This window comes from Schistocerca piceifrons, chromosome 8 (genome assembly GCF_021461385.2).
Source record: "Schistocerca piceifrons isolate TAMUIC-IGC-003096 chromosome 8, iqSchPice1.1, whole genome shotgun sequence".
Lineage (NCBI taxonomy): Eukaryota > Metazoa > Arthropoda > Insecta > Orthoptera > Acrididae > Schistocerca > Schistocerca piceifrons.
In genome coordinates, this window is record NC_060145.1 from 412,471,240 (window position 1) to 412,497,940 (window position 26,701).

The 26,701-nt window shown below is 42.1% G+C and overlaps 1 protein-coding gene across 2 annotated transcripts in view; it reads right to left on the reverse strand.

Moving 5' to 3' along the window:
* LOC124711298 (calcium/calmodulin-dependent protein kinase kinase 1) overlaps positions 1-26,701 on the reverse strand; it is a 1,501,168-nt gene that overhangs the window by 116,488 nt on the left and 1,357,979 nt on the right. For both annotated transcript variants that reach the window (XM_047241302.1, XM_047241303.1), the window contains one exon: positions 6,461-6,514. In XM_047241302.1, coding sequence (XP_047097258.1) covers positions 6,461-6,514 — 54 coding nt within the window. The remainder of the gene's footprint in view (positions 1-6,460; positions 6,515-26,701) is intronic.

Sequence of the window (26,701 nt, forward strand, 5' to 3'; positions counted from 1 at the left end):
GTAGAAATGAGAACAGCGAGAAACTTAACATCAGGATTGATGGTCACGAAGTCAATGAAGTTAAGGAATTCTGCTACCTAGGCAGTAAAATAACCAATGACGGACGGAGCAAGGAGGACATCAAAAGCAGACTCGCTATGGCAAAAAAGGCATTTCTGGCCAAGAGAAGTGTGTTAATATCAAATACCGGCCTTAATTTGAGGAAGAAATTTCTGAGGATGTACGTCTGCAGTACAGCATTGTATGGTGAAACATGGACTGTGGGAAAACGGGAACGGAAGAGAATCGAAGCATTTGAGATGTGGTGCTATAGACGAATGTTGAAAATTAGGTGGACTGATAAGGTAAGGAATGAGGAGGTTCTACGCAGAATCGGAGAGGAAAGGAATATGTGGAAAACACTGATAAGGAGAAGGAACAAGATGATAGGACAGCTGCTAAGACATGAGGGAATGACTTCCATGGTACTAGAGGGAGCTGTAGAGGGCAAAAACTGTAGAGGAAGACAGAGATTGGAATACGTCAAGCAAATAATTGAGGACGTAGGTTGCAAGTGCTACTCTGAGATGAAGAGGTTAGCACAGGAAAGGAATTCGTGGCGGGCCGCATCAAACCAGTCAGTAGACTGATGACCAAAAAAAAAAAGGTCATCGTCAGCGCAGAAAGCGACACTGCATAGTGCTTGGTGGAAAACGCACTGAGGAAGGTGTCCTCGCCCAAGAGATGGAGAATTATCGGGATTGCAACGTGACGACGAGAAAGTGGGCTGTAGATCTCAATGCACGATGGACACGATGCACTTTGTAAGGTGCCCTTCCCCAATTGGCTCGCTCTTCGGAAAAATTTAAAAGATGGTGGTCAAACCCGACAGGGGACCATCACATAAAGGCCGAAACGTGTGAGACTCCTTTTTGTCGCCTCTTACAAGAGGCAGGAATACCTCATGCCTATTCTAACTCCTGGACCCGCAGGAGGTGTTTAATAAATCTTTCAAAAACCAAATCTCATTTATTTTCGTCCCTTTAAAAATGCAAGTGTTCAAAGACAATTTTTTTTATACGTCACTTTAAAAATGCAAGTGTTCAAAGACAATCTTTTTTATAGTAAGGTTTAGTTGAGCCCCAGTGCTGATGATCGAAATCTGTTCGCACTCAGCGGTAGGGTGTCAGAAAGGTTGGGGACAACATATTTAGACCAACACTCACAATCCTCTCCGGTGACCCGAGGACTCAAATGGTTCAAATGGCTCTGAGCACTATGGGACTCAACTGCTGTGGTCATCAGTCCCCTAGAACTTAGAACTACTTAAACCTAACTAACCTAAGGACAGCACACAACACCCAGTCATCACGAGGCAGAGAAAATCCCTGACACCGCCGGGAATCGAACGCGGGAACCCGGACGCGGGAAGCGAGAACGCAACCGCACGACCACGAGCTGCGGACAGCAATACTTTCTCACTGACCATGAATGATACCTGTTTTCTTCACATCTCTGTTGCATAAACGGTTGTGTAAAATTTGACGAAAGTGTCTTTCGCTTGGTGTTTTCCTGCCAAGTAGCATACCTCTTTGAAAATGAGTCCATAAGTAGAAAGAACCGCTACACTATAGTACAGAAGGCAACTGCAAGAAATAAGCAATGAGACGAACTGAAATAACAATTTTATTCAAAGACAGTAGGTCACCGCAGTTCATGATGGGCCACTGGACATTACTATAGGTGGGCCGAAGTTCTTAATAACCACTATGGACAGCAAAGCACAGTCTGCTATGTTCTTCCATGCTGGCCGCAAGGTTGGTAAAGAGTTCTTGTGGTGTAGCGTTCCATTCTTCCACTAGAGTGCTCAACAACTTCTGAATGGTCACTGGCGCTTGTGGACGTGCTGCAGTGCGCCTCTCCAAAGCATCCCACACGTGATCGATGGGATTTAAATCGGAGGGAACGCACCAACCAGTCATCTCGTTTCAAAAGCTCTTCCATGTACGGTGTTCGACGCACTCGAGCCGTCATCCGTAAAAAAAGAAGTCAGGGTTGAATACACTCCTGAAAAGATGGACATAGGGGAGGATTACAGTGCAACCTTGACCGGTGAGAGTACCGTGTTCAAAGATTTCGATGTCAGCACGCCCATACGACATTGTGCCTCTCCAAGCCATAACACCCGGACGGCCAAAATGACCATGTTCAACAATGTTCCTGGGCGCATTACATGTTGCTAAGTCCTTCCCGCAGGCAGCCGTGCTTGTACTTCGGAACGCTCGCCATGCCCTTCAAACAATGCAGTGAGAGTCGACATAAAAGTTTTCTGGGTATGGTACCGCTTCATAATGTATAAAACTACTGCTGCTGGAGGAAAACCAATGTTTCGGCCACGGTTGCAGCGGCCTTCTTCTGGGTCTAACGGTGCGTTCTAGCTTTTTCTTTTCCTTATTGTCATTTTGACACCTTATACAAACGGTGGGCCGGCAGCGGCAATATTATGCAGCTCTTCGGCCACAGTCAGTACAAATAGAAAACAATGAAGACACAGGAAAACATAACATAATGGCGGACAAAAAACAGTAGACACATGAGTAAAAAACACGGAGCCGTTCACAGGTGTACTAAAAAATAAAAAACGGTCAGAACCGCACACGAACACTGATGACTGAGATAAAAAACGTGAACAATGGAGCGTGGTGCGGTGAAAACACTAAAGCACGAATACGACGGCACACACACAGAACCGATGGCGATGATCTCCGGCGCACGAATGTTCACTTTACGTGTGCGAGTCCGGGGACCTGCCAAGAGCCGAAAAAGTGGGGGAAGAGGGAGAGGGGAGAGTGTAGATGCCAGCGGCAGTGGAGATGGGCGGGGGAGGAAAGAAGGTTAGGGGGTAGGGGAAGCCCGCGGGAGGAGGTGCGTTCTAGCTATGCAATGTCCCTTATATTTTGTTGTTACTGTTCACTGTGCATGTCGTAATTTTAAAAATATAGTTTCATTGGTCACTTAAGGAAGAAGGAGAAGGAAATTTATTTTAATAGGTTATTGGGTGGAAGGAGAAGATAATCTCTGTTTTCTATTGGCTCTTGTGTTGTGTGCTATGAATGGTGGTCACCATCGAATGAGAAGTTGGCTGCTGTTTACCAGCTGCTGGACGTCGGCCGCGCGGCGGCAGTTACTCGCCGGTAGTGCTCGTGCCTCGTGTTGACAGTGCGGTCTGTTGGGCTGTGATTTCTGGCAGCCAAGATGGGGCAAGCCTGACTCCATCCTCCCTGTTCATGTTATTATGGTGTTTAAGTATTTCGATGGCCTCTCTGATTTTGCGTTTCTTCATAACAGGCTGATTGGCCAACACACAGGCCTCGCAGAATTTTATTCCTTTTCCGCAGTCTTGGTGATGTTCTGCCACTGCAGATTTGTTGTGTTGCCCTAGGCGAATATAACGCTCGTGTTCCCGACCGCGCGATGCTATTGGCCTGCCAGTCTCGCCGATGTATGCCTCTCCACATTCGCGTTCCACCTCGTACACTCCTGCAGTGTGCAATGCATTCGCCTTGTCCTTAGTGGAGCCTAGCACGTCCTGGATCCTGCGACCACTATAGAAGACAGGCTGCACCCCAACCCAGCGAATGTGTTTGCCCGTTCGGGCAGTAACATTTTTCATATAAGGCTAGCGCACTGTTGGCTGCAGTTTGTCTATTTCTTGCTTATCTATCTTACTCGTGTTCGTCGACAAGGCTGTGTGTATCAACTTATAGCTGTAGCCATTGTCTAGAAATGTTGTGCGTAGCCTTTTAAGCTCAGGTATTATGTTTTGAGCATCATTTAGGCGCTGCGCAAGGATTGCCAAAGAACGGATAACAGGGTACTTCTGCGTTGGGTGGTGGTAAGATTGGGCGTGCAGATACCTGTCTGTATGTGTAGGATTGCGATGTACTCTGTGTCCCAGTGTGCCCTCCGTTGTCCTGTATACTTCGACGCCTAGAAATGGAATTGCACAATTCTTCTCTACTTCGAGTGTGACCGGTGTCTTCCCGTGCATGTTGAAAAATTCGTGAAACTTATGTAGTTCCGTTTCACCATGAGGCCTTATAGCGAACGTGTCGTCCGCGTATCTGAACCAGCAACGTAGGCGTAAAGGAGCTGAACCGAGGGCCGTTGCCTCAAAGGTTTCCATGAATATGTCGGCTGCCAGAGGAGATAGGGGAGACCCCATTTCTACGCCGTCTGACTGGTCGTAGTATTTTCCCTGCCATTTGAAGTACGTTGAAGTCAGGCATAACTCAACCAGGTAGCATATGTCTGGATTAACACGCTCCTGAAGGATGCGGATAGATTCATTTATTGCCACGTTCCTAAACAGTGACTTCACTTCAAAGCTGACCATGATGTCCGTAGGTAAAATTGTTTCTCCCTTTAGGCGTTCTACACTCATGCTCATAAATTAAGGATAATGCTGGTATATGGTGAAACAACACTTTGGTGGGCGGTTTGTCCGTTAAAATCATCTCAGGGGATGACCATACGCTGCATTTGACTTGCAGTCGTCGCACGGTGGCGCTGGCAGCAATCCACATACACAGAGGTGTGTTGGTGCATGTCAGAGTACGGTGAAGTGAGTAAGTGTTCAGAGGTTTACAGACGTGCTAATGGTGACTGTGTGTTGAAAATGGCTCAAGGAACACATATTGATGACGTTATTATGGGTAGAATACTAGGGCGACTGGAGGCAGGTCAATCACAGCCGGTCGTAGCGCGAGCCCTCTGTGTGCCACAAAGTGTGATTTCAAGATTATGGCAACGATTCCAGCAGACAGGAAACGTGTCCAGGCGCTACAGCTGGCCGCGGTGGTCTAGCGGTTCTGGCGCTGCAGTCCGGAACCGCGGGACTGCTACGGTCGCAGGTTCGAATCCTGCCTCGGGCATGGGTGTGTGTGATGTCCTTAGGTTAGTTAGGTTTAAGTAGTTCTAAGTTCTAGGGGACTTATGACCTAAGATGTTGAGTCCCATAGTGCTCAGAGGCATTTGAACCAGGCGCTACAGTACGGGACGTCCACAGTGTACAACACCACAAGAAGACCGATATCTCACCATCAGTGTCCGCAGACGGCAACGGAATACTGCAGGTAGCCTTGTTCGGGTTCTTACCGCAGCCACTGGAACAGTTGTCTCCAGACACACAGTCTAGAGACGACTGAACAGAAATGGTTTATTCGCCTGGAGACCTGCAAGGTACGTTCCACTGGTCCCTGGCCACAGGAGAGCCCGTAAAGCCTGGTGTGAAGAACTCAGTACATGGTCATTGGGACAGTGGGCCCAGGTTATGTTCACGGACGACTCAAGGTATAGTCTGAACAGTAATTCTCGCCGGGTTTCCATCTGGCGTGACCAGAGACCAGATATAAACCACTTAATGTCCATCAAAGGTACCTATGTAGAGATCGTGGTTTCATGGTTTGGGGTGGGATTATGACTGGTGCACATACACCCCTGTATGTCTTTGACAGAGGAACTGTAACAGGTCAGGTGGATCGGGACGTCATTTTGCACCAGTATGTCCGCCTTTTCAGGGGTGCAGTGGGTCCCACCTTCCTCCTGATAACGCACGGCATCACCAAGCTGCCATCGTGGAGGAGTACCTTGAAACAGAAGATATCAGGCGAATGGAGTGGCCTGCCAGTTCTCCAGACCTAAACCAAATCGAGCACGTCTGGGATTCTTTCGGTCGACGTATCGCTGCACGTCTTCAAACCCGTAGGACACTTCAGGAGTGCCGGCAGGCACTGGTGTAATAATGAGAGGCTATACCCCAGCAGCTACTCGACCACCTGATCCAGAGTATGCCAACCGGTTGTGCAGCCTGTGTACGCGTGCATGGTGATCATATCACATATCGATGCTGGGGTACATGGGCAGGAAACAGTGGCGTTTTGTAGCACATGTATTTTGGGACGGTTTTATCAACTTATCACCCATGCCATGGACTCACAGATCTGTGTCGTATTTGTTCCGTATGTGCCTATGATATTAGCGTCAGTTTTGAGTAGTGACACGTTGTGTGGCAGCACATTCTGCAATTATCCTTAATCTATGAGCATGAGTGTATAAAGTGCGTCGTGTTCTTCACATAAGAGCTATTCCTGCCAAATAGACGTCTTAATTTGCAGACTAGATACTTTGTCAAATTGTAAGTAGGCGAATTGATCCCATTCACTATTGGTCTCGAAGGATAACTTTCCATATGTATCTTTGGAACACTGTCAATTCTAGGAGAGGCTGGTACTCTGGGAATAAGACCCTTGTTTATGTCAGCGTCAATTCTCGAGTCCTTCCGTTTAAAACCTTCCTGCGTCGCGGAAACCTAATGTCACACAGTACTGTAGTATTTTAACAACACATAATCACTCTGTATTCAGTCTCTCTGCCTTGAACCCCAGTGTCTTTTGGATGATGTAAAAAGTATGGTACTCACATAGTGCGTATCGTCTTCCTGGTTGTAGGCCAGCTTCACGATGCCATACGATCCCTGTGAACACAAGAGTAAAGGTGTAAGTCGTTTCGCACTTTTAGAGTTCTAAAATGTTTCTATCATCAGACTGTGTCTAGGTATAATTACAAGTACTCAGTGGTTGGACAGAGGCGGGAAAGAAGGGGCTCCAATGGCAAATTCTGATGGGTTGAAGATAATGTAGGAATCGCTGCTTGCTGTTTTGGGGAACCCGTAGTCGAGGTGTTTTATAGTTAATATTTCCTCCGACCTCCAATTACATCTCTAGTTTGCGTATGTGTTGCATGACTGAGATGAGTAATTGGTTACTGTATTTTAATGTTATATTCAGCATTTTACAGGAGAATACAGAATGAATGGAATGGAGAATTCAAAAGATAGACCCGACACATAGGGAACTTCCCAACGAAACGTCCATACCAATGGACAGGTCCCTCCATAGCTTCACAAGCCCTCACACTACGAGACATTATACATGTGAGTGTGATTTAAAAGAAAACACTGAAATGATTAATAGAGTTGTAACGTCATCGCGTTTCCTGTTGACGGCAAACTACTGGTAAATAAATTTTCGTTCTCCACAAGTATTCGAATTCATGCCCTCGGACTGCCTATATCGCAGCATTATACTATGAAATTATATTAAACATATCTACAACAACGCGTTGATTGGAGATCGAACTTCTTTCTCGGTCGGAAATTACGGGGAAATTTTAGGTACAAATTAGGCAAGCGCTCGGCTAAGGTCCATAGGTGTAAATTTTGAGAGCTCTTTTCCCAGTCGTAAGTCTTCTGACAGGTTTGATGCGGCCCGTCAGGATTTTCTCTCTTACCATTGGTATAATTTCACCCTTAACTATAAGTTCACTTCCAAAGCTTTCTTTTCTGCCTTCTTCAATATGAAGGTTAAACCGCAGAGGAGAAAGACTGCATACCTGTGATCCGTCCTTAGCGCATAAAACGGGATTTTTCCGAGCCTAATACGTCGGGTCCTATTGGTGACAGAAAGGTATGCTCAAGTCATTTGGACAACCTTGGACTAGGGGCTATTTCTATACCCAACAGATGGCTCGCCTTACTCTTACTATCACAGTACAGCGACAAAGTTAGAATGTTACACACTTCCTCCAACTTAGGCAAACGGACCAGATCAGTTAGTAACTTTTCTTCCCTTCATTAAATGTAGTCTACCGTGCGCCTTAAGGGGCTGATGGGATCATCATTAATACACGGATTGGTCCTGAGAAAACACGTTTTTCACCATGTTTTAGCCGTCAGCAGCAGATATCAAAATAACCGCAGCAAATTTCTCAAATTTTAATGGTATGTAATCTAGGCATATATCTAGAAATGTCATCTTCCCATTTTCAAAAATATTTATCCGTTATCGAGAGGAACTCCAAAAACATGTTTTTTTTGTGCCACAACCGATCCACAGATTCCAAGACGACTATAAACAACAAACGGCTCTAATATCTACGATATATTACTAATAACCATATGTCAAATAAACATGAAAATTTTCTTTATACATTTATCTGTTTCTGAGATACAGACGTTCAAAGCCATCCTACTCGTCAAATCCGGTGTGAGCCAAAAACGTAGTTTATCAAGTGACATAGCATGGAGATATATGCTGTCAAGTTCCTCCATTATCATCAGAAGGATTCTGGGAACCAGAAGTGGTTCTACTAAAGCACTGTGCACGTAAAATACGGTGCGAGGTATAAAATTATTTGTTTAGGGTTATTTAAATTTCACAAAAATGAAGTATAAATATGTTACTAACCAATAAAATTCTTTCCATAGTAGTAACATGCTCCGATGTGACAAGAAAAAGAAGGGAAACAACGGAAAAACGCTCTTGCCAGAGAAAAAAGTGAAAATATGCTCATATTTAAAAATCTCTGACTCAGAAGATGGGTATCAGCTGCCACATTCTGCCTTCCTCAACATCTTTAAAAATTTTACCAAAATTTTGGCAGCTGACATATCCGTGCTTTTTTACTCTGAGAGAGAAGAAGATAACGGCAATGGGAAAGAGGTGTAAAAAACGCTGTAAGATAGTAGACAGTGGTTGTGATATAGAAGGATCGATGGAGACAAAGGCAGCATGAGAGAAAGAGAGGGACACAATGGGAGTTGAACATACCGGAGAGTAACAGAACAGTGCTAGGAAAAGAGTTAAGTACACAGTGCCACTGGGAGAGGAATAAAGAGAAGGAGAATGTGGAAGTGGGTAAGACAAAGTGTTAATGAGAGACAGAGTCTATGACAAATGCAACGAGGAAGTACGAGATTTTGACTGTGAGAACAGCAGCAGTGGTGATGAATGAATGAGAGGGAGTTTGTGGGTGTGAGAAGAGGCGTTGTATGTTAAAAGGAGTGCGAATATGTTCTCGTGCCAAAATTTTTGAGAAAAATTTTTAAGGCGCTGAGGAAGGTAGAATGGGGCGGGTGGCAACCTACTTTTCACTCAGAGTCTTTTAAACAGGAGCATTTTCCCATTTTTCCCTATAGGAGCAATTTTAAGCTGGTATCCATAGACGCGCATTACATTTACTTATGTTTAGCTCTACTATTGCTACCAGGGGTCCTCTGGTATGCAGTCATTGTACTGTGGCTCACAGCGTTTACAGTCACCAGTAGATGTAAAGCGAAAAATTCCTCGGAAATGCTAAACCAGGAACAGCAATGCTCAGCGCGGATATGAAAAGTCTCCCTGCGAGATTACACGCCAGAGTGCTGTGTTTCCACCCGTTTTCCCTTTTTCCCGTGTTTTCCCAGAGCCGCAGCAAAGCCGAGTGCAGTTTGCTCATTAACAGAATCGCGGCCAGCGCTGCCTTAATTTGTGCTTCCGTCGCCTCGTAGCTCGGCGCTTATCTCGGCCAGAGCAGCGCCCGGGCCGCCGCGTGCCTTATCTCCATCCAGCAGCGTCCTCTCCCTCTCTTTCTCTCTCCCCCTCTCCTCTTCCCTCTCCCTCTCTCTCCCTCTTCTCCCCACTGCTCCTCCAGAACAGCGGGTCTCGAAGTGATAGGGCGCGAACCACCTGTCCGACTAACGCAGCACAAGCCACTAGTCCCAGCGTTGGGAAGGGTCTGTCTGCAAATCAGTACAGAGACATAAAGTAGCAAAATCCACATGGTTGCTTCAGTAGTGTAGAGTTCTCATTGCGATTGATCCACTTCGGCTAGGCTGTCATCTACAGACCATCTGCGAAAGTTACATAATATTTTTATTTTATATTAGTGTAATGTTCGGTACCGTGTTTTCAGTTATACAGATTCTGTACTTACTTCCACACATCACCAATGGTCTCTGTGTTCTATTACAGTGTGGTGTAGATTTAGGACTCTTATGTTATAAGCTGTTTCGTGATTTTCTGCTTTTGCTCATTTTTATAACTACGTTTTATCGTCAGATTTGAGAGCTACGGCAGTTCACCGAGGATGTTTGTACGGTTACAGCTGCTGTCATAGACTTTGGATATTATGGTGTATTGATGTTATCGTTTTGGACTGCATATATGAATTCTGCTGATGTCTGTGGGTACACAATGTAATAGATACAATCACGACCAAAGCCGTTACAGTTTGACTGCTGGAGCGACACTAGCGCCACAAGCGATGAGAATGCAGACAGTCACATGCGTCGTAAGAAAAATGTTCATTTTTAATTATTTTCTATTTAATTAACGGCATAGTTATTATACTTTTGTGTTCTGTGTATTAATAAATTACCAAGAGACACAAATTATCGTGAAATGCATGTAAAAACAGCCGAATCACATTAATTCAATAACATAAGTTACAACTCATCCATGAATATGTCTATATTTGCAGCTCATTCTGCTGAAAGTAAGAGAATATAAACGAATTTCTTGCATGAGAAGCCCATATTTCTGTTGCTATTTCCATAGGCACTTTCCTGGACACTTCAAAATTGTTTATGGAGTTCAATGATCCACTGGACTTTCTAATACACGATAATTTTTAAAAATTACCATTATTTCAGAAGCGAATGTGTTGAAGATTATTACCTTTTTTGACTCAGATTTAGCAGTAAATGTGGAATCTGTTTTTCTTGTGTTGGGAAACAATTTTATTGCCTTTGACGATTTATTATCACGTCTCTGTCGCTTTTCTGTAAGCTATATGTGTGTAGCTTAGTTGTTGCGTTAAATAATGTAGGTTCTACATTCCATATAGGCTTCCTACGTTCTACACTCACTGACTTGGCCTAAAGTATAGAGAAGAAACCTGCTGTGTTTGATAGATCTACGACGTCTTTCTGCAAAAGGTTGGGTTTTCTGGTGTTTACCAGCAATTTTCCGTTAGTACAGGAAAGTGACATTATTCAGTAAATGTCTGTACGTTACAAGAGAATCGTGTATAATATGACCTGTAATGCACCATTTCATATCTACCAGAGTCCTTAGGAAACTAAATAATCACAAATGTAGTGTAATTTTTTAGTCGTCGTGGATTTTTTATGGCGCTACATACACTCCATAATGTAAAAACTATGTTACAAATCAAGATAAACGTTAGTACCCGCACTAATCCTGTATCGTATTCAGAAGTGTTTCTCGCTGAACGCTTAGGGTGTTGCTATCTGTGGAAGTAATAAAAACGAGATGGCATGTCGCGGTTATTATGTTAAACTGTGTTATCATGCCATAACAACTGGAACCATATAGCATCTTTGGCCAACAGTCACAACTACCATGTCTCACGATAAAACGTCAAATAATAAAAATTACTAGAAATGACGATTAACAACGGCAGAAAACCACAAAACAGCTTCTAGCATAAGAACCCTAAACATACACCACGTTGTAATAAAACAAAAAGTGATAGCCACCACCGATGATATACGGAGGCAAGTACAAAATTTGTATATCTCAAAGTACGATAACCAACAGCATAATAAAATAAAATAAAAAATCATGTTAATTTCCAAGGTGGTCTGACGATAGCAATCTAGCCTAAATGGTTCCTGAACGATAAGAACAATAAACTACAGCGATCGGTATTTTATTACATATTGTCTGCAAGAGATACCTTCAATGCTGCGGGCCCATTGGATCGTAAATCAATACAGGGTAGCATTTCACACTTGCAGACTTATGACTGAAAACGTGTATTATTTAACTGTGTCCTGAAAGACATAATTTTTCCTACGCGATTCTCATTTATATTTGAAAGAGGCAATTCGGTTCAGTTCTTATTAGCTAATATCGTCCCCCTACCACAGCTGTCAACTTTATTCCTTTGATCCTCCATGCATATAAATTACATTACTGGCCTGTTTCGACCTTCGCTCACTTTTAAATATATGATATTGGTGATGCATGTGTGTGTCGCATTTATTTGTTCTTTTTAATTTTAAATATATTTTTAATATACGGCCAATGAGCGATGGTTCAGATCGACAATAATACTGAGTACGTTTTCTTTGTCTCGTAAATAAAAACCGCCATTTCTTACTGCACAAATACTTCTGTGCTTGCTACGGTGGATGGCAACGCAAACAAACTTGATACTCTGGGACTGAGTACATTTTACTTGGCTCAGTTGTGCCAAGAGTGAGAATCAACGTATCACATCAGGTGTAGCACTGTGTCACTGAACTGTAATCATTTTTAATGTAGGAGTGCTGCTGGAATTCTTTTAATTGATCTTTCAGGTAGTTAACTAGTTCTGCACTCTGTATTGATCCCTACACAATCTGGAAACTGCCCCCAGCACAGTTTATCGCTGTAAACGAGAAGCTCACACATGTTAAGACAACCTGTTGTTTCAACGAAGCTATTCACTTAAGTACTCTGTACCATTCTTTACAGGCAGCCTTTTATCTCTTCTGTTGTGTTACATTATATGAAAGTGTTACATTATATGAAAGTGTGTACTTTTTAATTACTTCATAGATGTTTTACGAGTCAGATAGTGTTAGAAAATTATTTGTTGCCCATTATATGTTTCATCATTGTACATATAACTAGAATACCAGAGCTTGCTGATCACTACCTATGACAGTGGTTGAAGCCTAATTCAAAAATTCACACAATGGTCGACGCAAATTCAACGTATGTGAGTAAACAATGAAAGACTTAACATTCAAAATTTTACACTGAGTAAACTATCCAAAATGTAGCAAGCTACTAACTTTATCTGTTTCAAGTAAGTTTCGGAGAGATTCTTTGATGTGAAGAAATTTGCTACCCAGTGTATAAAATCGCTCGACTGGTTATGGATATCTATTTTTGTATTTATGCGTTATTTAGTTTTTTGCTAGATTATGGTGTTAAAATATAATTCATAGTCATATCTCAAATAAAACATAAAAATGTGCATTTCTTATCAAAGAACTTAGTTACACTCTTTGCTAATGTATTTTTTCCACCAAGAATCAAGAGTCAAGTAGCAGCTGCAACAGTAGACACGCAAACAAGACCAAGCATTTCAGAATGGAAGAATATTTATACAGCGCACATGGACAGTATACGCGAAACATACTGCTTTCCTCCTATTTATACACACGAAGAATGTTCTGGCAATTCACAATATTCAATAAAGAAGCGAATCCCGGAACATTATAGAAATAGGAAACGTTAAGTAACTGAGGGAAGCAGGAATCAAACCGATGGCTCTTAACGTTAAGAGTATGTAGGCAAGTTGTTCAGCCACCTATAAGGAAAACTTGTCTGTAAGGTTGAACCTAGCTGGCGTAATCCTAGGTACAAAGGCGAGAATCACTTAGCCTGAAATGGATACACTAAAAGGCAGCTGGACGGTGGTCGCTCTTATGATTCTTGAACAGAGTATTCGCTATTACTAATCGAAATTTATTGACGAACTCAGTCTTTCTCTTCTCTCATTCCTAGTACCAAGCCCACAACTCCCGTAGCTCTTTCTTCTACTCCTTCCCCTACAACTCCATGCCTATCCTCTATGAGTATTAGATTACGTATTGAATTACCCGTTTGATATCCTCGCATACTTGATCTCTCCATTTGCTGATTGCGACGCCGACATGTATACCTGAACTATCGCTGTCGATTCTGATGAAAACAACCCTGTCGCTGAACTGTTCACAGTAACACACTCTCTGCCATATCTTCCTACTGATAACGAATCCCACTTCCATTATACCAGTTTCTGCTGCTGTTGATATTACTCTATACTCGTCTGATGAGAAATCATTATCATCTTTCCATTTCACTATTTATACATTGAACCTCTTTCAGATTTTCTAGCTTACATACCACGTTCAAACGTTTGACATTCCAGGCCCCCCCCCCCCATTTGTGAAACGTTATCCTTTAGTTTGTTATTCAATATTGGTTTCATGGTCGTCCTGCCCCTTGGCTATCCCCTTTCGGAGATCCGAATGGGGGACTAGTCAGGAATCTCTTGCCAATGGAGAGATCATCATAACACTTTTACAATTACAGGCGGCATATCCTATGGATACACATTATTTGTTTTTAATGCTGTGGTTTCCATTGCCTCCTGCATCCTCATGCCGTTGGCCATTGCTGATTGTTCCACCTTTTACTGGCAGTTTCCCATCCCCAGGGAAAGAGAGTGCCGAACCCCTCTCCTCTCCTCCCCGTTTTGACAACGTCGTTGGCACAACGAGGCTAACTTCTTACCACGCAACTCTTCGGCCGGCAATGCTGATGATTTTTATTCAAAATTTAAGCGGTGGCAGGGTTCAATAGCGGCACCTAGAAAGTTTCGATTACTAATCAAACATGCTACGCTCAGACCACGGGCTGGCTAGTTGCTCTCTATCACGCCTTGCTAGCAAACCAATTGCGACTTTACCTGATGTTGCTCGTTCTTTAGGTAATTGTGATATGTAGGGCTCTGTTTAGAAAGAATAGTTCGATAATATCGTAGGGTCGACCCACACACACGTCTGCTTTCATACCCAAAAGCTTACTTGTTGCAAATAATAGCTTCTAACTGTGATACTGCAGGCAAATAGTGTATGGATTGACTGTAACTCCGAATTAATAAATAAATGTACTAAATAAAGATAAATGAATAATTATTATAAAGCGTTCTATTCTATCAACTGTATCAGACGTAGAAGATAGAGAAATATGTTGAATAATGTTAATTCAAGAAAATAAAATTCATATAAACGGAAACTGTCGTACGATAAGTAAGTAAAACACAGACAGAGTGTCAAATAAACGGAAAGTATCCTACGATAACTAAGTATAACACAGGCAGATATAATATTATCAAATGCAATAAAGTTGAGTTGAGAGTGTTACGAGAATGGTAGCAGGTACTGCAAACTAAGAAGTCATCCAAGATTCGCGAAAACGAAGTCTATTTCGTGATCAAAATAAACAAAACATTCCCCAGCTCAAAATAGTTCCGTCTTCAGCATGACGATTTAAAAATTAACGCACATGAGGTAAACGGGTAGAAATTCGCACACTGTCTGTTCTCGATTCTGTAATGCAATCGATAAACGTTAAATTTCTGTACTGGAGCACATTCAGACCTCATCTGAGTTAAAGCCCCTTCAAACGTTGGAGTATCGTAGCGGCCGTTCATCACCCAGAATCAATCACCTATTTGATCGAATAACTCTCGTTACCACAGGTAGGTCTGCTTTCTTCGTGAACTCACGTAAATAGTGCTAGAATCACTCCCTTGAGTGCACCACTCAAAAACTGTTCATCTCCATTTGACTCCAGCAGTTCCTCGCCATTGTCTACTTCTCCACTGACTGAAGGCCGTCTCTACGAATGCTACGTCGTTCTTCCGTTCTATAGACATACTTTTGACTCAACATGACCGATTTCAACCCTAAACTAATCTATTACAACAATATTTAAAAAAAGAAATGTTATAAGCATTCGATTATTTTCAGACCATTCACAACAAATACAAACAAGGCTTTGTTCATAAATATGTAACCCAGCATTCTTGCACCAATGCGCTCGCGTCAAATGACAACAAATTGTCGTTAAATATTGTTTAAACAGATATTTGTGCCTCCTTGATAGAAGAGTCTTTTGATTCTCTTTTCAATTGTGGTGTCATCTAACATATCACTAACCGCTTTAAATCACCACAGTTTCTAATATTCGTTGATATCAACATTTAAATAACACTATTGGAAAAAAATAATAGCAAATTCCTTAAATAACTACCCTAGCATGACAAGATGTGAGATATTCATGCTGTATTCAGTTGTTGTGTTATTGTGGAGGATGCAATATTCCGACAGACATTTTCATGATGGGAAAGATATAAATGTGTTGAAAGGCATGTGCTAAGGTGTGATCACGGTAGATCCAGAAAATAAAGTCGATAGTTGCGAAACGCAAGGTGGAATGAGTATAATATCTTTGAGTAGGAGGATCTTTGATGAGTAAGAGAGCCGGGCGCGGCAATTAAAAAGTCAGTAGTCGCAGCTAGGTGCCCGGAGGAAGCAGACGTGTGGTGACAGCTTTAAGGTAGGACTCTCGCTACACGGTTTTCGGGTTGTACACTGAGCAAACTTTAGCACGTTAATGGGAGAAGCTATAAAAGGATTTCAAAACGGATTTTGTTAGATAATGTTCAGAGTTAGGATTTGTATGTCCAACTTTTGACGCGGTAAGCGTTTTGTAAAATTTTTTGTAAGAGTGATTCGTGCTGCAAAAATGTTGGAAATGGTAGTTTTTCTATATGAGTTAAATTTTTAACACTAATATATATATATATATATATATATATATATATATATATATATATAAACTTTGTGTTTAAATCTAAGATCCTGAACCATAATCCACATCCTTTGCTTGTACTGAATATGAAAATGAGTAGTAAAGTAAAGTTACCCATCAAATGAGAGAACGTAAAGAAAATGAGGCCTCTATGCAATATATATGTGCAGTTCATGGTTTGAAATCGATTTTGGTATAACTAAAGTTATCAGAGCAAAGTTATTTGAAGTAACTAATTTAATGCCATTGCACAACTGGCATTATTCAAGTCAAGATATAATTTCATTAAGTAAACATCAGGGCCAAAAGTTAATTTCTCAGTACCATCTTAATGCCATTGCACAAACGGCATTATTCTCTTAAACTTGATTGCTGAGTCAAATACATGTTTCATTACTGGCAAAATGGAGGAGTGCAATAAACAAGTTCGTAGATGCAGTCAGATGCAGGTTTGTTGAATAATTATTTTGGAACAATTTTATCCTTAATACTTTCACTAATTAAAAAAGGAAACAATTTTGGTTAGATACTTTCACTTCTAAAGATAATTTTTGACATGATACTTTCACTTGGCGACATCCTCTGTGGTGACGTTCTTGGATATATTTTCCGTAACTGTTTTCGAGCATTCCTTTTGCCACCACTGTTTCAGCTGTGCGCTGCATTGCTAGTTGCATAATATTGCGTTTGCTGCTACGCTTGTGAATACTTATTTCAGCCCTGCTTCTGCTTATACTGATCTTATGTGTCCATTCTAATTATTTTACTTTTTGTGAACAAAATATCGTCTTGTGAGTTACGACCGTTTTGAATTTTTTGTCCGTCGTGTTGTCTCCCTCAAGATGTCCAAAACAAATCGACAGAGTGATAAAGTGCAATTACGCAGTTCCTCAAAATCGCGTAAGCAACGACAACCGGACAATGACCTAGTTTTGTTATCTAATCCTCCTACTTCACAAACTGATCTTGAATTTGATAACAATGCTGCGGCAAGTAATGATGCCACAGAGTCACAAAATTCCGCATCGTTTCCTATTCTGCCTTCGGATTCTCAGAACGCAGTAAGCCAATTAGAAACAGTTTCCCATGGCTCGTTCATGTTAATTCAACCTTCACAAAGCCATGTGGTTGATTCCGACAGCCAATTTGTCTTGCAATATTCTTCCACAAACAGAGAAATTGTTTCGTCTGAGAATTCTCGAACACTTTTTAGCAACCCTCCCCAGCAATATGAGTTGCAATGCCCAAATCCCGAGGTGACATCCCCAGCTCTAGTTGAAGATAAATTAGATTGTTTTCTTCGACTACTGAGCGAACGCGACGCAAAGCGATATGAACAATTGGCTGAATACCGTGCAGACAATGCAGAACGTGACAAAAGATTAACAGGAAGATTAGACGCTTTGTGTGCTGACAATACTAAGCGTGATGAGCAGAGCACAAAACGTGATGAATAGCTTACCGGTAACACTCAGAAATTAACCCAAACTAGCGACACCTTTAAAGAAGTAACTGACAAAAAATTACAGGATATCATTGAAACTCATAAGCGCGACGCTACTGACATTACGGACAGAATCAATGCAGTACTTCCACCAAAGTCTATTGAAAAGTTGCAACAAACTTCCGCTGCTCATTCTGAGCACATACAGGCCTTAGAATCATGTACCGAATCTCTGACATCTGTCGTCACTCAACTTAATTCCAGTCACAATTAGAAAACATAACGGAAAGAGTAGCCGCTTTGCAAACTCGTGCAGAAAATGAATTAGATCAGACAACCCCAGTTCTCTTTTCGGAGACAACTGAATACCAAGCTCTGGCTAAATTTAAGAGTAAGCAAATCACTATTAATGAACAACAAAAACGAGAACTCAACTCAGTTCATAGTAAACTTTCCGATATTCAGCAACAATTACAGGACGACAGTGCGCCTCGTAATTTTGTCCCAGAACAGCAGGAAAATCCATTTGCATACCAGCAGCAACAGCCACCATTCTTATCTTCACAGGCTCCATTTGCATAAGATTACCCTGTGCAAAGTAGTACCTTCACAGGCAATTTTCCTTTGCCCCATGATGCTCCTTTTCCATGCCAGGACGATGTAGATTACAAACACTTCCTGTCACTGAAGAAATTTAAAACATTCCGGAATAACCCGAATAATTTACATCCGCTTGATTGGATTCAGCATTTTACATTTGCTTTTCCTCCAAATTGGCCGGTGGCACGTCAATTAGAACCTGTCTGCAGTTTCTTGGAGGGCGAACCTGCAACGCGAATGAGATACATTGCACGCCAATGTTTTTCTTTCCAGTCATTCCAACAACAATTTATTGATGCTTACTGGAATCCCACTTCACAGCGTGCTGTGAAGGATCAGTTGCTAAATATGCCACCTTTTTATAACTCACAATTTGGCACTTTGACACAATATTTTGACCAGGATTCAACAGAATCAATATTTAACTGAACCTTACAGCCCCTCCGCTCTCATTCAGCTCTGTATTTCAAAATTACCTATATCATTGTGAGTTCCGTTGCTGACAGGGAGTCACACAGAAAACTTGAACACTTTTCGTGATGTTTTACAGCTTCTTGAACTCGATGAAAATACACAGTCCACGATCTATTCAACACTCCTTCCCGGAAACACAAAAGAATAGAGACAACCGTTTCCGTAATAACGGCAGGAAGTTTCCGATTAATAGACCTCAATATGGAAATGCAAGTCGCTTTCTTCCACAGCCCCAGTATGAGCAGAATGTTGTGAATGCTTACCCATCCAGGAATCAAAATTATCATCCCCTTCCATCAATGTCATTCCGCAATGGTCAATACGGCAATACCCCACAAAATAATCGGCGGTACAGTAACAACCAGAGAAACAGGGAGAATCAGTGGAATAATTCCAACACTTCTTTTGTACAAAGAAAGCAAATGTGGCACCAGAGCTGCCATCAACCATATGGAACCAATGATTACTACCAACGACGACAAACCTTTGATCGCCCACCCACTCATCAGTACAGTCAACAGAATTTTTCAAATCATAATGATAATTACCCAAGTAATAAGCAGAGACAAAACAATGACAGCCGACAGAATTACGGCAATGACAAACGGGCACCATTTCATCAACCTGATTCTTGTTTCCACCATATACACGATATGTCGGCGAATTCATAGTGTTCACTAGGGGACGTAGAGGAACTACTTCTCTGTGTATTTTCTGTAGGTAATAGCATTCTGGCTCTATCCGTGTCCAGTTCTGGAGTCTTGAGGAGTTAGATAGGTTTCCTAACACAGCTTGTCACAGATAGGCAGCACCACGACTCTATGCCCTGGAAAAAGCTTCTGCTACCGGCGGTGAGATCTCTTCAGGACGGCACAGCAGAGGAATGTGTTGTCCAGTACTTATGAAGTATCGAACTGGACATGAAACCAATAGTTCACTTGAAGGTGAGGGATTGGAAGCACGTCGAACGTTGCAGGACGACGATACGACCCGGCTGATAACCCGAGAAGATTTCATCAATAAAATCCACCGAAACGTCCGCATTCCTAATTTTATACAACGTTTCTTATCAATCAACTCCTGCCAGGTCACTGACGACATAGCCGTCTGCACCAACCTACATTACCGCTTATATTCAATGACCTTGGAGTTATGGGTATGTCACCTCATTCATTCGTACATACATTATGTTGCAAGTATGTGATATTCGGTGCTCTGAGTAAGTAATCCTCATTTATGGCAATGTGGAACATTTTCCGGTTTTCTTGATCTGCTTCTATAGTCTTCTCAAGGCGTGCCTTGGGCGTATGCGGCCGCTTCCATTCGTAACCAAAGGAATGTATGGTACAAATGATGCTAGTGATATTGAGCTTTGTCAAACTTTCGGTAACGGTCGTGTTGCAATGCCCCTCATTCGGCTCGAAAGATGATTCGTGAGCCTTTGGTCGTATCTGAAGAAGCGTCAGTATTTTATTCCACCAGGTATATGTATTATTTAGTATGTACAGAATGTTGGTGAATCATCATCTGTAACATAGCATGCTGCAGTTTTACGGATCAGCAGTTGATAGGCACAAAAGAGCTAGTAGGGGCCCAGAAACCAACGGTTTCTCTTACAGGTAGTACGACTGAGTACACGAACACAATAAAAAAGTGTTCCCAAAACTCCAAATTGTAGATACGCATTTCAAGACACATTACAAATGTTGTTCATGAGCACCGTTCATTTGAAGACAAGCTTCGGTGCACACAGAAACACATACAGAAACACACACAGAAACACACACACACACCAACAAACACACACACACACACCAACAAACACACACACACACACCAACAAACACACCACACACACACACACACACACACACACACACACACACACACACACACACACACACACACACACACACCAACACACACACACACACACACACACACACACACACACACACACCAACAAACAACACACACACACACACACACACACTCACACACACCAACAAACAAACACACACACACACACACACACACACACACACACACACACCAAGAAACACACACACACACACACACACACACACACACACACACACACACACACACACCAAGAAACACACACACACACACACACACACACACACACACCAACAAACACACACACACACACCAACAAACACACACACACACACACACACACACACACACACCAACAAACACACCAACACACACACACCAACACACACACCAACACAAACACACACACACCAACACAAACACGCACACACAAACATGCAATAATCCAACGGATTCAAGTCGGGGGAGCTGGAAGGTCATGGTGTTAGAGAGCCACGACCGGTATACTAATTGTTGAAACACTTTCTACCATAGGAATCCAGACTGAAGAGAAAAGAAAAAGAGTGCATTATATCGCCTTGAAATTTATATCCGATAATTTACATGCGGTTGTAGGGGAAGGAGTAGAAGAAAATGTTACAGGAGAATATGGGCTTGGGACAACGAATGAGAGAGGGGAGAGACTAATTGTGTTCAGTAGTAAATTTCAGGTAGTAATAGCGAGTACTCTGTTCAAGAATCACAAGAGGAGAAGTTGTGGTGTCACCGCCAGACACCACACTTGCTAGGTGGTAGCTTTTAAATCGGCCGCGGTCCGTTAGTATACGTCGGACCCGCGTGTCGCCACTATCAGTGATTGCAGACCGAGCGCTGCCACACGGCAGGTCTAGTCTAAAGAGACTCCCTAGCACTCGCCCCAGTTGTACAGCCGACTTTTCTAGCGATGGTTCATTGTCTACATACGCTCTCATTTGCAGAGACGATAGTTTATCATAGCCTTCAGCTATGTCATTTGCTACAACCTAGCAAGGCGCCATGTTCAGTAATTAGAATGAATTCTGTACAGACAATATTGTGAATCATGTATCGTCAAGAGCGACGTTCATCATTAATGGATTAAAGTTAAGTATCAAACTAATTACGTCCGCTTTCTGAATTCTAATTCCTTGTCATGTTCCAGACCTCACGTCTGTATAGTCCTTCTCTCCTCACGCCAGCCTGCTTGAGCTAAAACGCGTGCATTTCGGCTTCCATTGGTAACACGATGTTGGCTCTTCTGCCAACACTACAGAACGTACACGTGGAAAAGGCCGGTTATACAGGGCGATTTCACTTAGGTTACAATGTGGTAAGACACAGGTATCCAGGACAGGAATTGACTCAGATCACAATGTAGTAATGATGCAGAGTAGGCTGAAGTTCAAGAGGTAAGTCAGGAAGAATCAATACGCAAAAAGAAGTGGCATACGAGAGTAGTGCGAGATGACGAGATATTCTTGAAGTTCTCTAAGGCTACAGATGCAATAACGAATTGCTCAGTGGGCAGCACATTGGAAGAGGAATGGTCATCTCTGAAGAGGGCAATCACAGAAGTTAGAAAGAAAAACATAGATAAAAATAAGGTAACTGCGAAGAAACCGTAGGTAACTGAAGAAATGCATCATCTGATCGATGAAAGAAGTAAGCACAAAAGTGTTTAGACATTTAGGAATACAGAAATACAAGTCGGTGAGGAATGAAATAAATAGGAAGTGCAGGGAAGCTCAGACGAAATGGTTGCGTAAAAAATGTGAAGAAATTGAAAAAGAAATGTCGTAGGTCGGACTCAGCATTACAGAAATCCAAATACCTTCAGTGAAATTAAAAGCAAGGGTGGTAACATTAAGAGTGCAACGGGAATTGCACTGTTAAATGCAGAGGGGAGAGCGGATTCGTGGAAAGAGTTCATTAAATGCCTCTATGAGGGGAAGATTTGGATGATATGGTAGAAGGAGAAACATGATTCGATTTAGAAGAGATTGGGAATCCAGTTTTAGAATCAGAATTTACGAGAGTTTTGGAGGACATAACATCAAATAAGGCAGAAGAGATAGATAACATTCCATCAGAATTTCTAAAATAATGGGGAGGAGGGTGGTGGTAAAAAAACTAATATTCACATCGGTGCGTAGAAAGTATGTGTCTGGAGACTTTCGGAAAAATATCATCCACACAGTACCGAAGACTGCAAGAGAGGACAACTGCGAGAAATGTCGCTGAATCAGTTTAATAGCAGCATACCGCAGTAGCTTCACGTGGTCGTGTGCGCCGGCAAACAGAGACGAGGAGACTGTGTCTAGTTCCTCAAGTTCGCACGCAGGAAAGTAAGAACACCTTACAAAAAATCCACAAGGTGGCGTCACAGACTCTACTCCGAATGTGTCATCGACCAGCGGGATTTCAAAATTCACTCTCATGTTAATTATCTTACACTTAAAATTATGTTCAGTTGCCGGCCGCTGTGGCCGAGCAGTTCTAGGTGCTTCAGTCGGGAACTGCACTGCTGCTACGGTCGCAGGTTCGAATCCTGCCTAGGGTATGGATGTGTATGATGTCCTTACGTTAGTTAAGTGTAAGTAGTTCTAAGTCTTGGGGACTGATGACCGCAGATATTAAGTCCCGTAGCACTTAGAGCCTTTTGAACCATTTAGTTTTTTTCCATGATGAAAGATCTCGATTTATAGAAGCAATGTTACTTTTATTTTTTTCTGACTTTTACTCAGTTATGTCCTATTTACTTTGCCACGCTAGTAGTTTCGCATTGTTACTATTCAAACGACTTATGTGGATTTTAAATATGGATTTTATTCCCACATTTTGTTTGTCAGTTCATGTTTTACTGTCAGACGCCAGTTTTACAATATGAAGTAATTGTAATGAGTGACTACGCATACTGAATTATAACAGCTGATACTAAAAACACAACTAAATTCCGCTCAAACAGACTGTGAAGGCCCGACGGTACCGACCGGCCGCCGTGTCATCTTCAGACCGAAGGCGTCACTGGATGAGTATATGGAGGGGCATATGGTCCACACACCGCTCTCCCGGCCGTATGTCAGTTTACGAGACAGTATCCGCTACTTCTTAGTCAAGTAACTCCTCAGTTGGCCTTACACGGACCGAGTGCACCTCGCTTGTTAACATCGCTCGGTAGACCGGATGGTCACCATTCCAAGTGCTAGCTCAGCCCGGCAGCGTTTAAATTCGGTGATCTGACAGAACTGGTGGTGTTACCACTGCAGCAAGGCCGTTGGCACTACTAATTTTAAGATACTGGTCAATCATTAAGCGTCTCTACATGAGTTTCTTCGTCATTTTGTTTAACATTTAACTTAATGTACCCACCTCTGGCACCTCAATTCTGGGCGCTAACTGTAAATTACTTTAAAAAAAAGGTAAGACTTAGCAGCTGAGTGTGTCTATAGTCGCGACAACATATATTGACTTCATTCCACGTAACATTTTACAAATATTTTTGGCAATTATCGGAGCCCCAGACGCATATTCAATACATCTATGTGCAGTATGTCAGTTTATAGGAGGGTAATCCCAAAAGTAAGGTCTCCTATTTTTTATAAGTACATAAACCTGTTTATTTCTACAATGGTTTGAAGCAGTATACAGCTTGAACATTTAGCTATTTTTCGACATAATCACCATTTCTGTCGATGCATTTTTGTAGACGCTGTGACAGTTTTAGTATTCCCCATGTCATACCAGCTCGGCGCCATACTGTTCAGAAAGTTATGAACCTCTTCTTTCACCTCGTAGTCGGAGCTGAATCGCTGAGACCACAGTTAACGCTGACAGGTACTGTGAGACTAAGAAAAAACTCAAACGGGCAATTCAGAACCGGAGAAGAGGATAGTTGAGCAAGGACGTACACATTCTCCATGACAACGCTCGTCCACACGTCGCTCGGCAAACTGTTGCTCTCCTGCTGCATAATCACCCGCCCACGCTATAGTCCTGAATTGGCGCCCAGTGACTACCACCTATTCCCTAGGTTAAAAGAACATTTGGCCGGAAAGCGATTCAGCTCCGACGACGAGGTGAAAGAAGAGGTTGATAACTTTCTGAACAGCATGCGGGCGAGCTGGTATGACATGGGCATACAAAAGCTGCCCCAGCGTCTACAAAGTGCATCGGAAGAAGTGGTGATTAAGTCCAAAAATAGCTAAATTTTCAAGCTGTAAACTGATGTAAACCACTGTAGAAATAAAAAGGTCTATGTACTTATAAAGAAACATGAGACATTGTACATCCTTTCCTCCTCTCACCTAATGAACGAAAAACGTGAATGGAGTCTTATCCTTGTTCAGGTACGTTGGCGCGTGATGTATCTTCTCAGTTCAGTCTGATTTAGTATGTTGTTGATCTGACATATATAGTATAACTAAAAAGATTTCTGAAACTTCGCTAAGCTCGATTTCATATCGTAATATAGTTTCCACGTGTCTTTGTCTTAGCACATTTTAAGTACGGATTTGAGAGCCTTAAGGTCGCAGACCGTGTCTCATAGTAACATATCCTATCCGATTTGCTTTGCTGTTCTCATTTTTAGCTCTCATTTTGTGCAGAATTTCAGTTTTGACTACCATGTGTTGGCGGAAACTTCCAATATAGTTTCAGAACCTCTTCTATGGTGCAATTATTAACAGTTTATTCTCATCGATGAATTCTTGTTCACTTGCTTCACGCACTCAAACCAAGGCAACGACCGTTTGCCAACCACGTGCATACTGGATATGTTTTTCATTGTTCTTATGCTTGTCCCAAATATCTATTATATATGTACGTGTGCGTGAATATCACCATTGAAAGATTCCTCTGACGGTTCCATAATTAATAATTACTGATAAATCGTTCTAGAGTCTCCATGACGCAGTTGTAAATGTGATTTCGTAACTCAGGTGAGAGTGGTATGAAGAAAAGCAACCATCATTCATTTATTAGTTGCCGGCCGCGGTGGCCGAGTGGTTCTACGCGCTTCAGTCAGGAACCGCGCGACTGCTACGGTCGCAGGTTCGAATCCTGTCTCGGGCATGGATGTGTGTGATGTCCTTAGGTTAGTTAGGTTTAAGTAGTTCTAATTTCTAGGGGACAGATGACCTGAGATGTTAAGTCCCATAGTGCTCAGGGCCATTTGAACCATTTCATTTATTAGTTGCTTAGTTTATTATTTTATTCAGCTATCGTTGACTGAAAGTGATATTTTTACAGAGCGCATACTTACGTATTCCCACGCAAACGTCCATCTTACGTCCTACTGCTATCCGTTGTGGAACAGACGAATATGGCCAAGTAATTTATTTAATATTTGTTTAGCTATCATAACCGTGCAGATTCGGCAACTCACTTCATTTAAACATCAAAGGTTTTTCTTTCATGCACCTTCTATGTTAATAGATACCTTATCTTTATGGGCACCTTCAACACGAGCACCGATCCCCAACAATATCTTTCACCGACAGATACCCTTCAATCATGTACCGAAGCATAGCGCCCGCTGCTGCCCCCAGTTATTCGTATAAATGCTGCACGCATCCAGGCCATCACCAGCCCTTACTATGCACCTACGTATGTATATTTTGATGTTGATACCTACAGCAGATATTTTACTGTATGTGTGGCTGGTTGGCATGGTTCTTAATCATGTTAATATTTTTGTTTTTCTTATGTATCAGTAGCCCTGTTATAGATTTTACATGAGCTAATTGAACTTAGTTGCTTACAGCACTGTTTTTCTATTGGTAACAGATCTGTATATGGCAATAGACGGAACCAGTAATTGTAAATTGTACGATTCATGTGATGTAGGCAAATAAAGTAAGTTGCGTATGCCGCAATCGGCTGAAAGATGAAATTTCGTTCTCTTCTCCGACGTCTGGTTAACGGAAGGAATTTGCTATGCACTAAAGTCAAGTTTCTTCAGATTCTCTGAACTCTTAAATTTATCTTGTGATTAGTGTGCAGGATGTTACCGACGAACAATAGGCCGTTATTTGGCGAATTTGATTAAAGCGCAATCTTGCACGTTGCG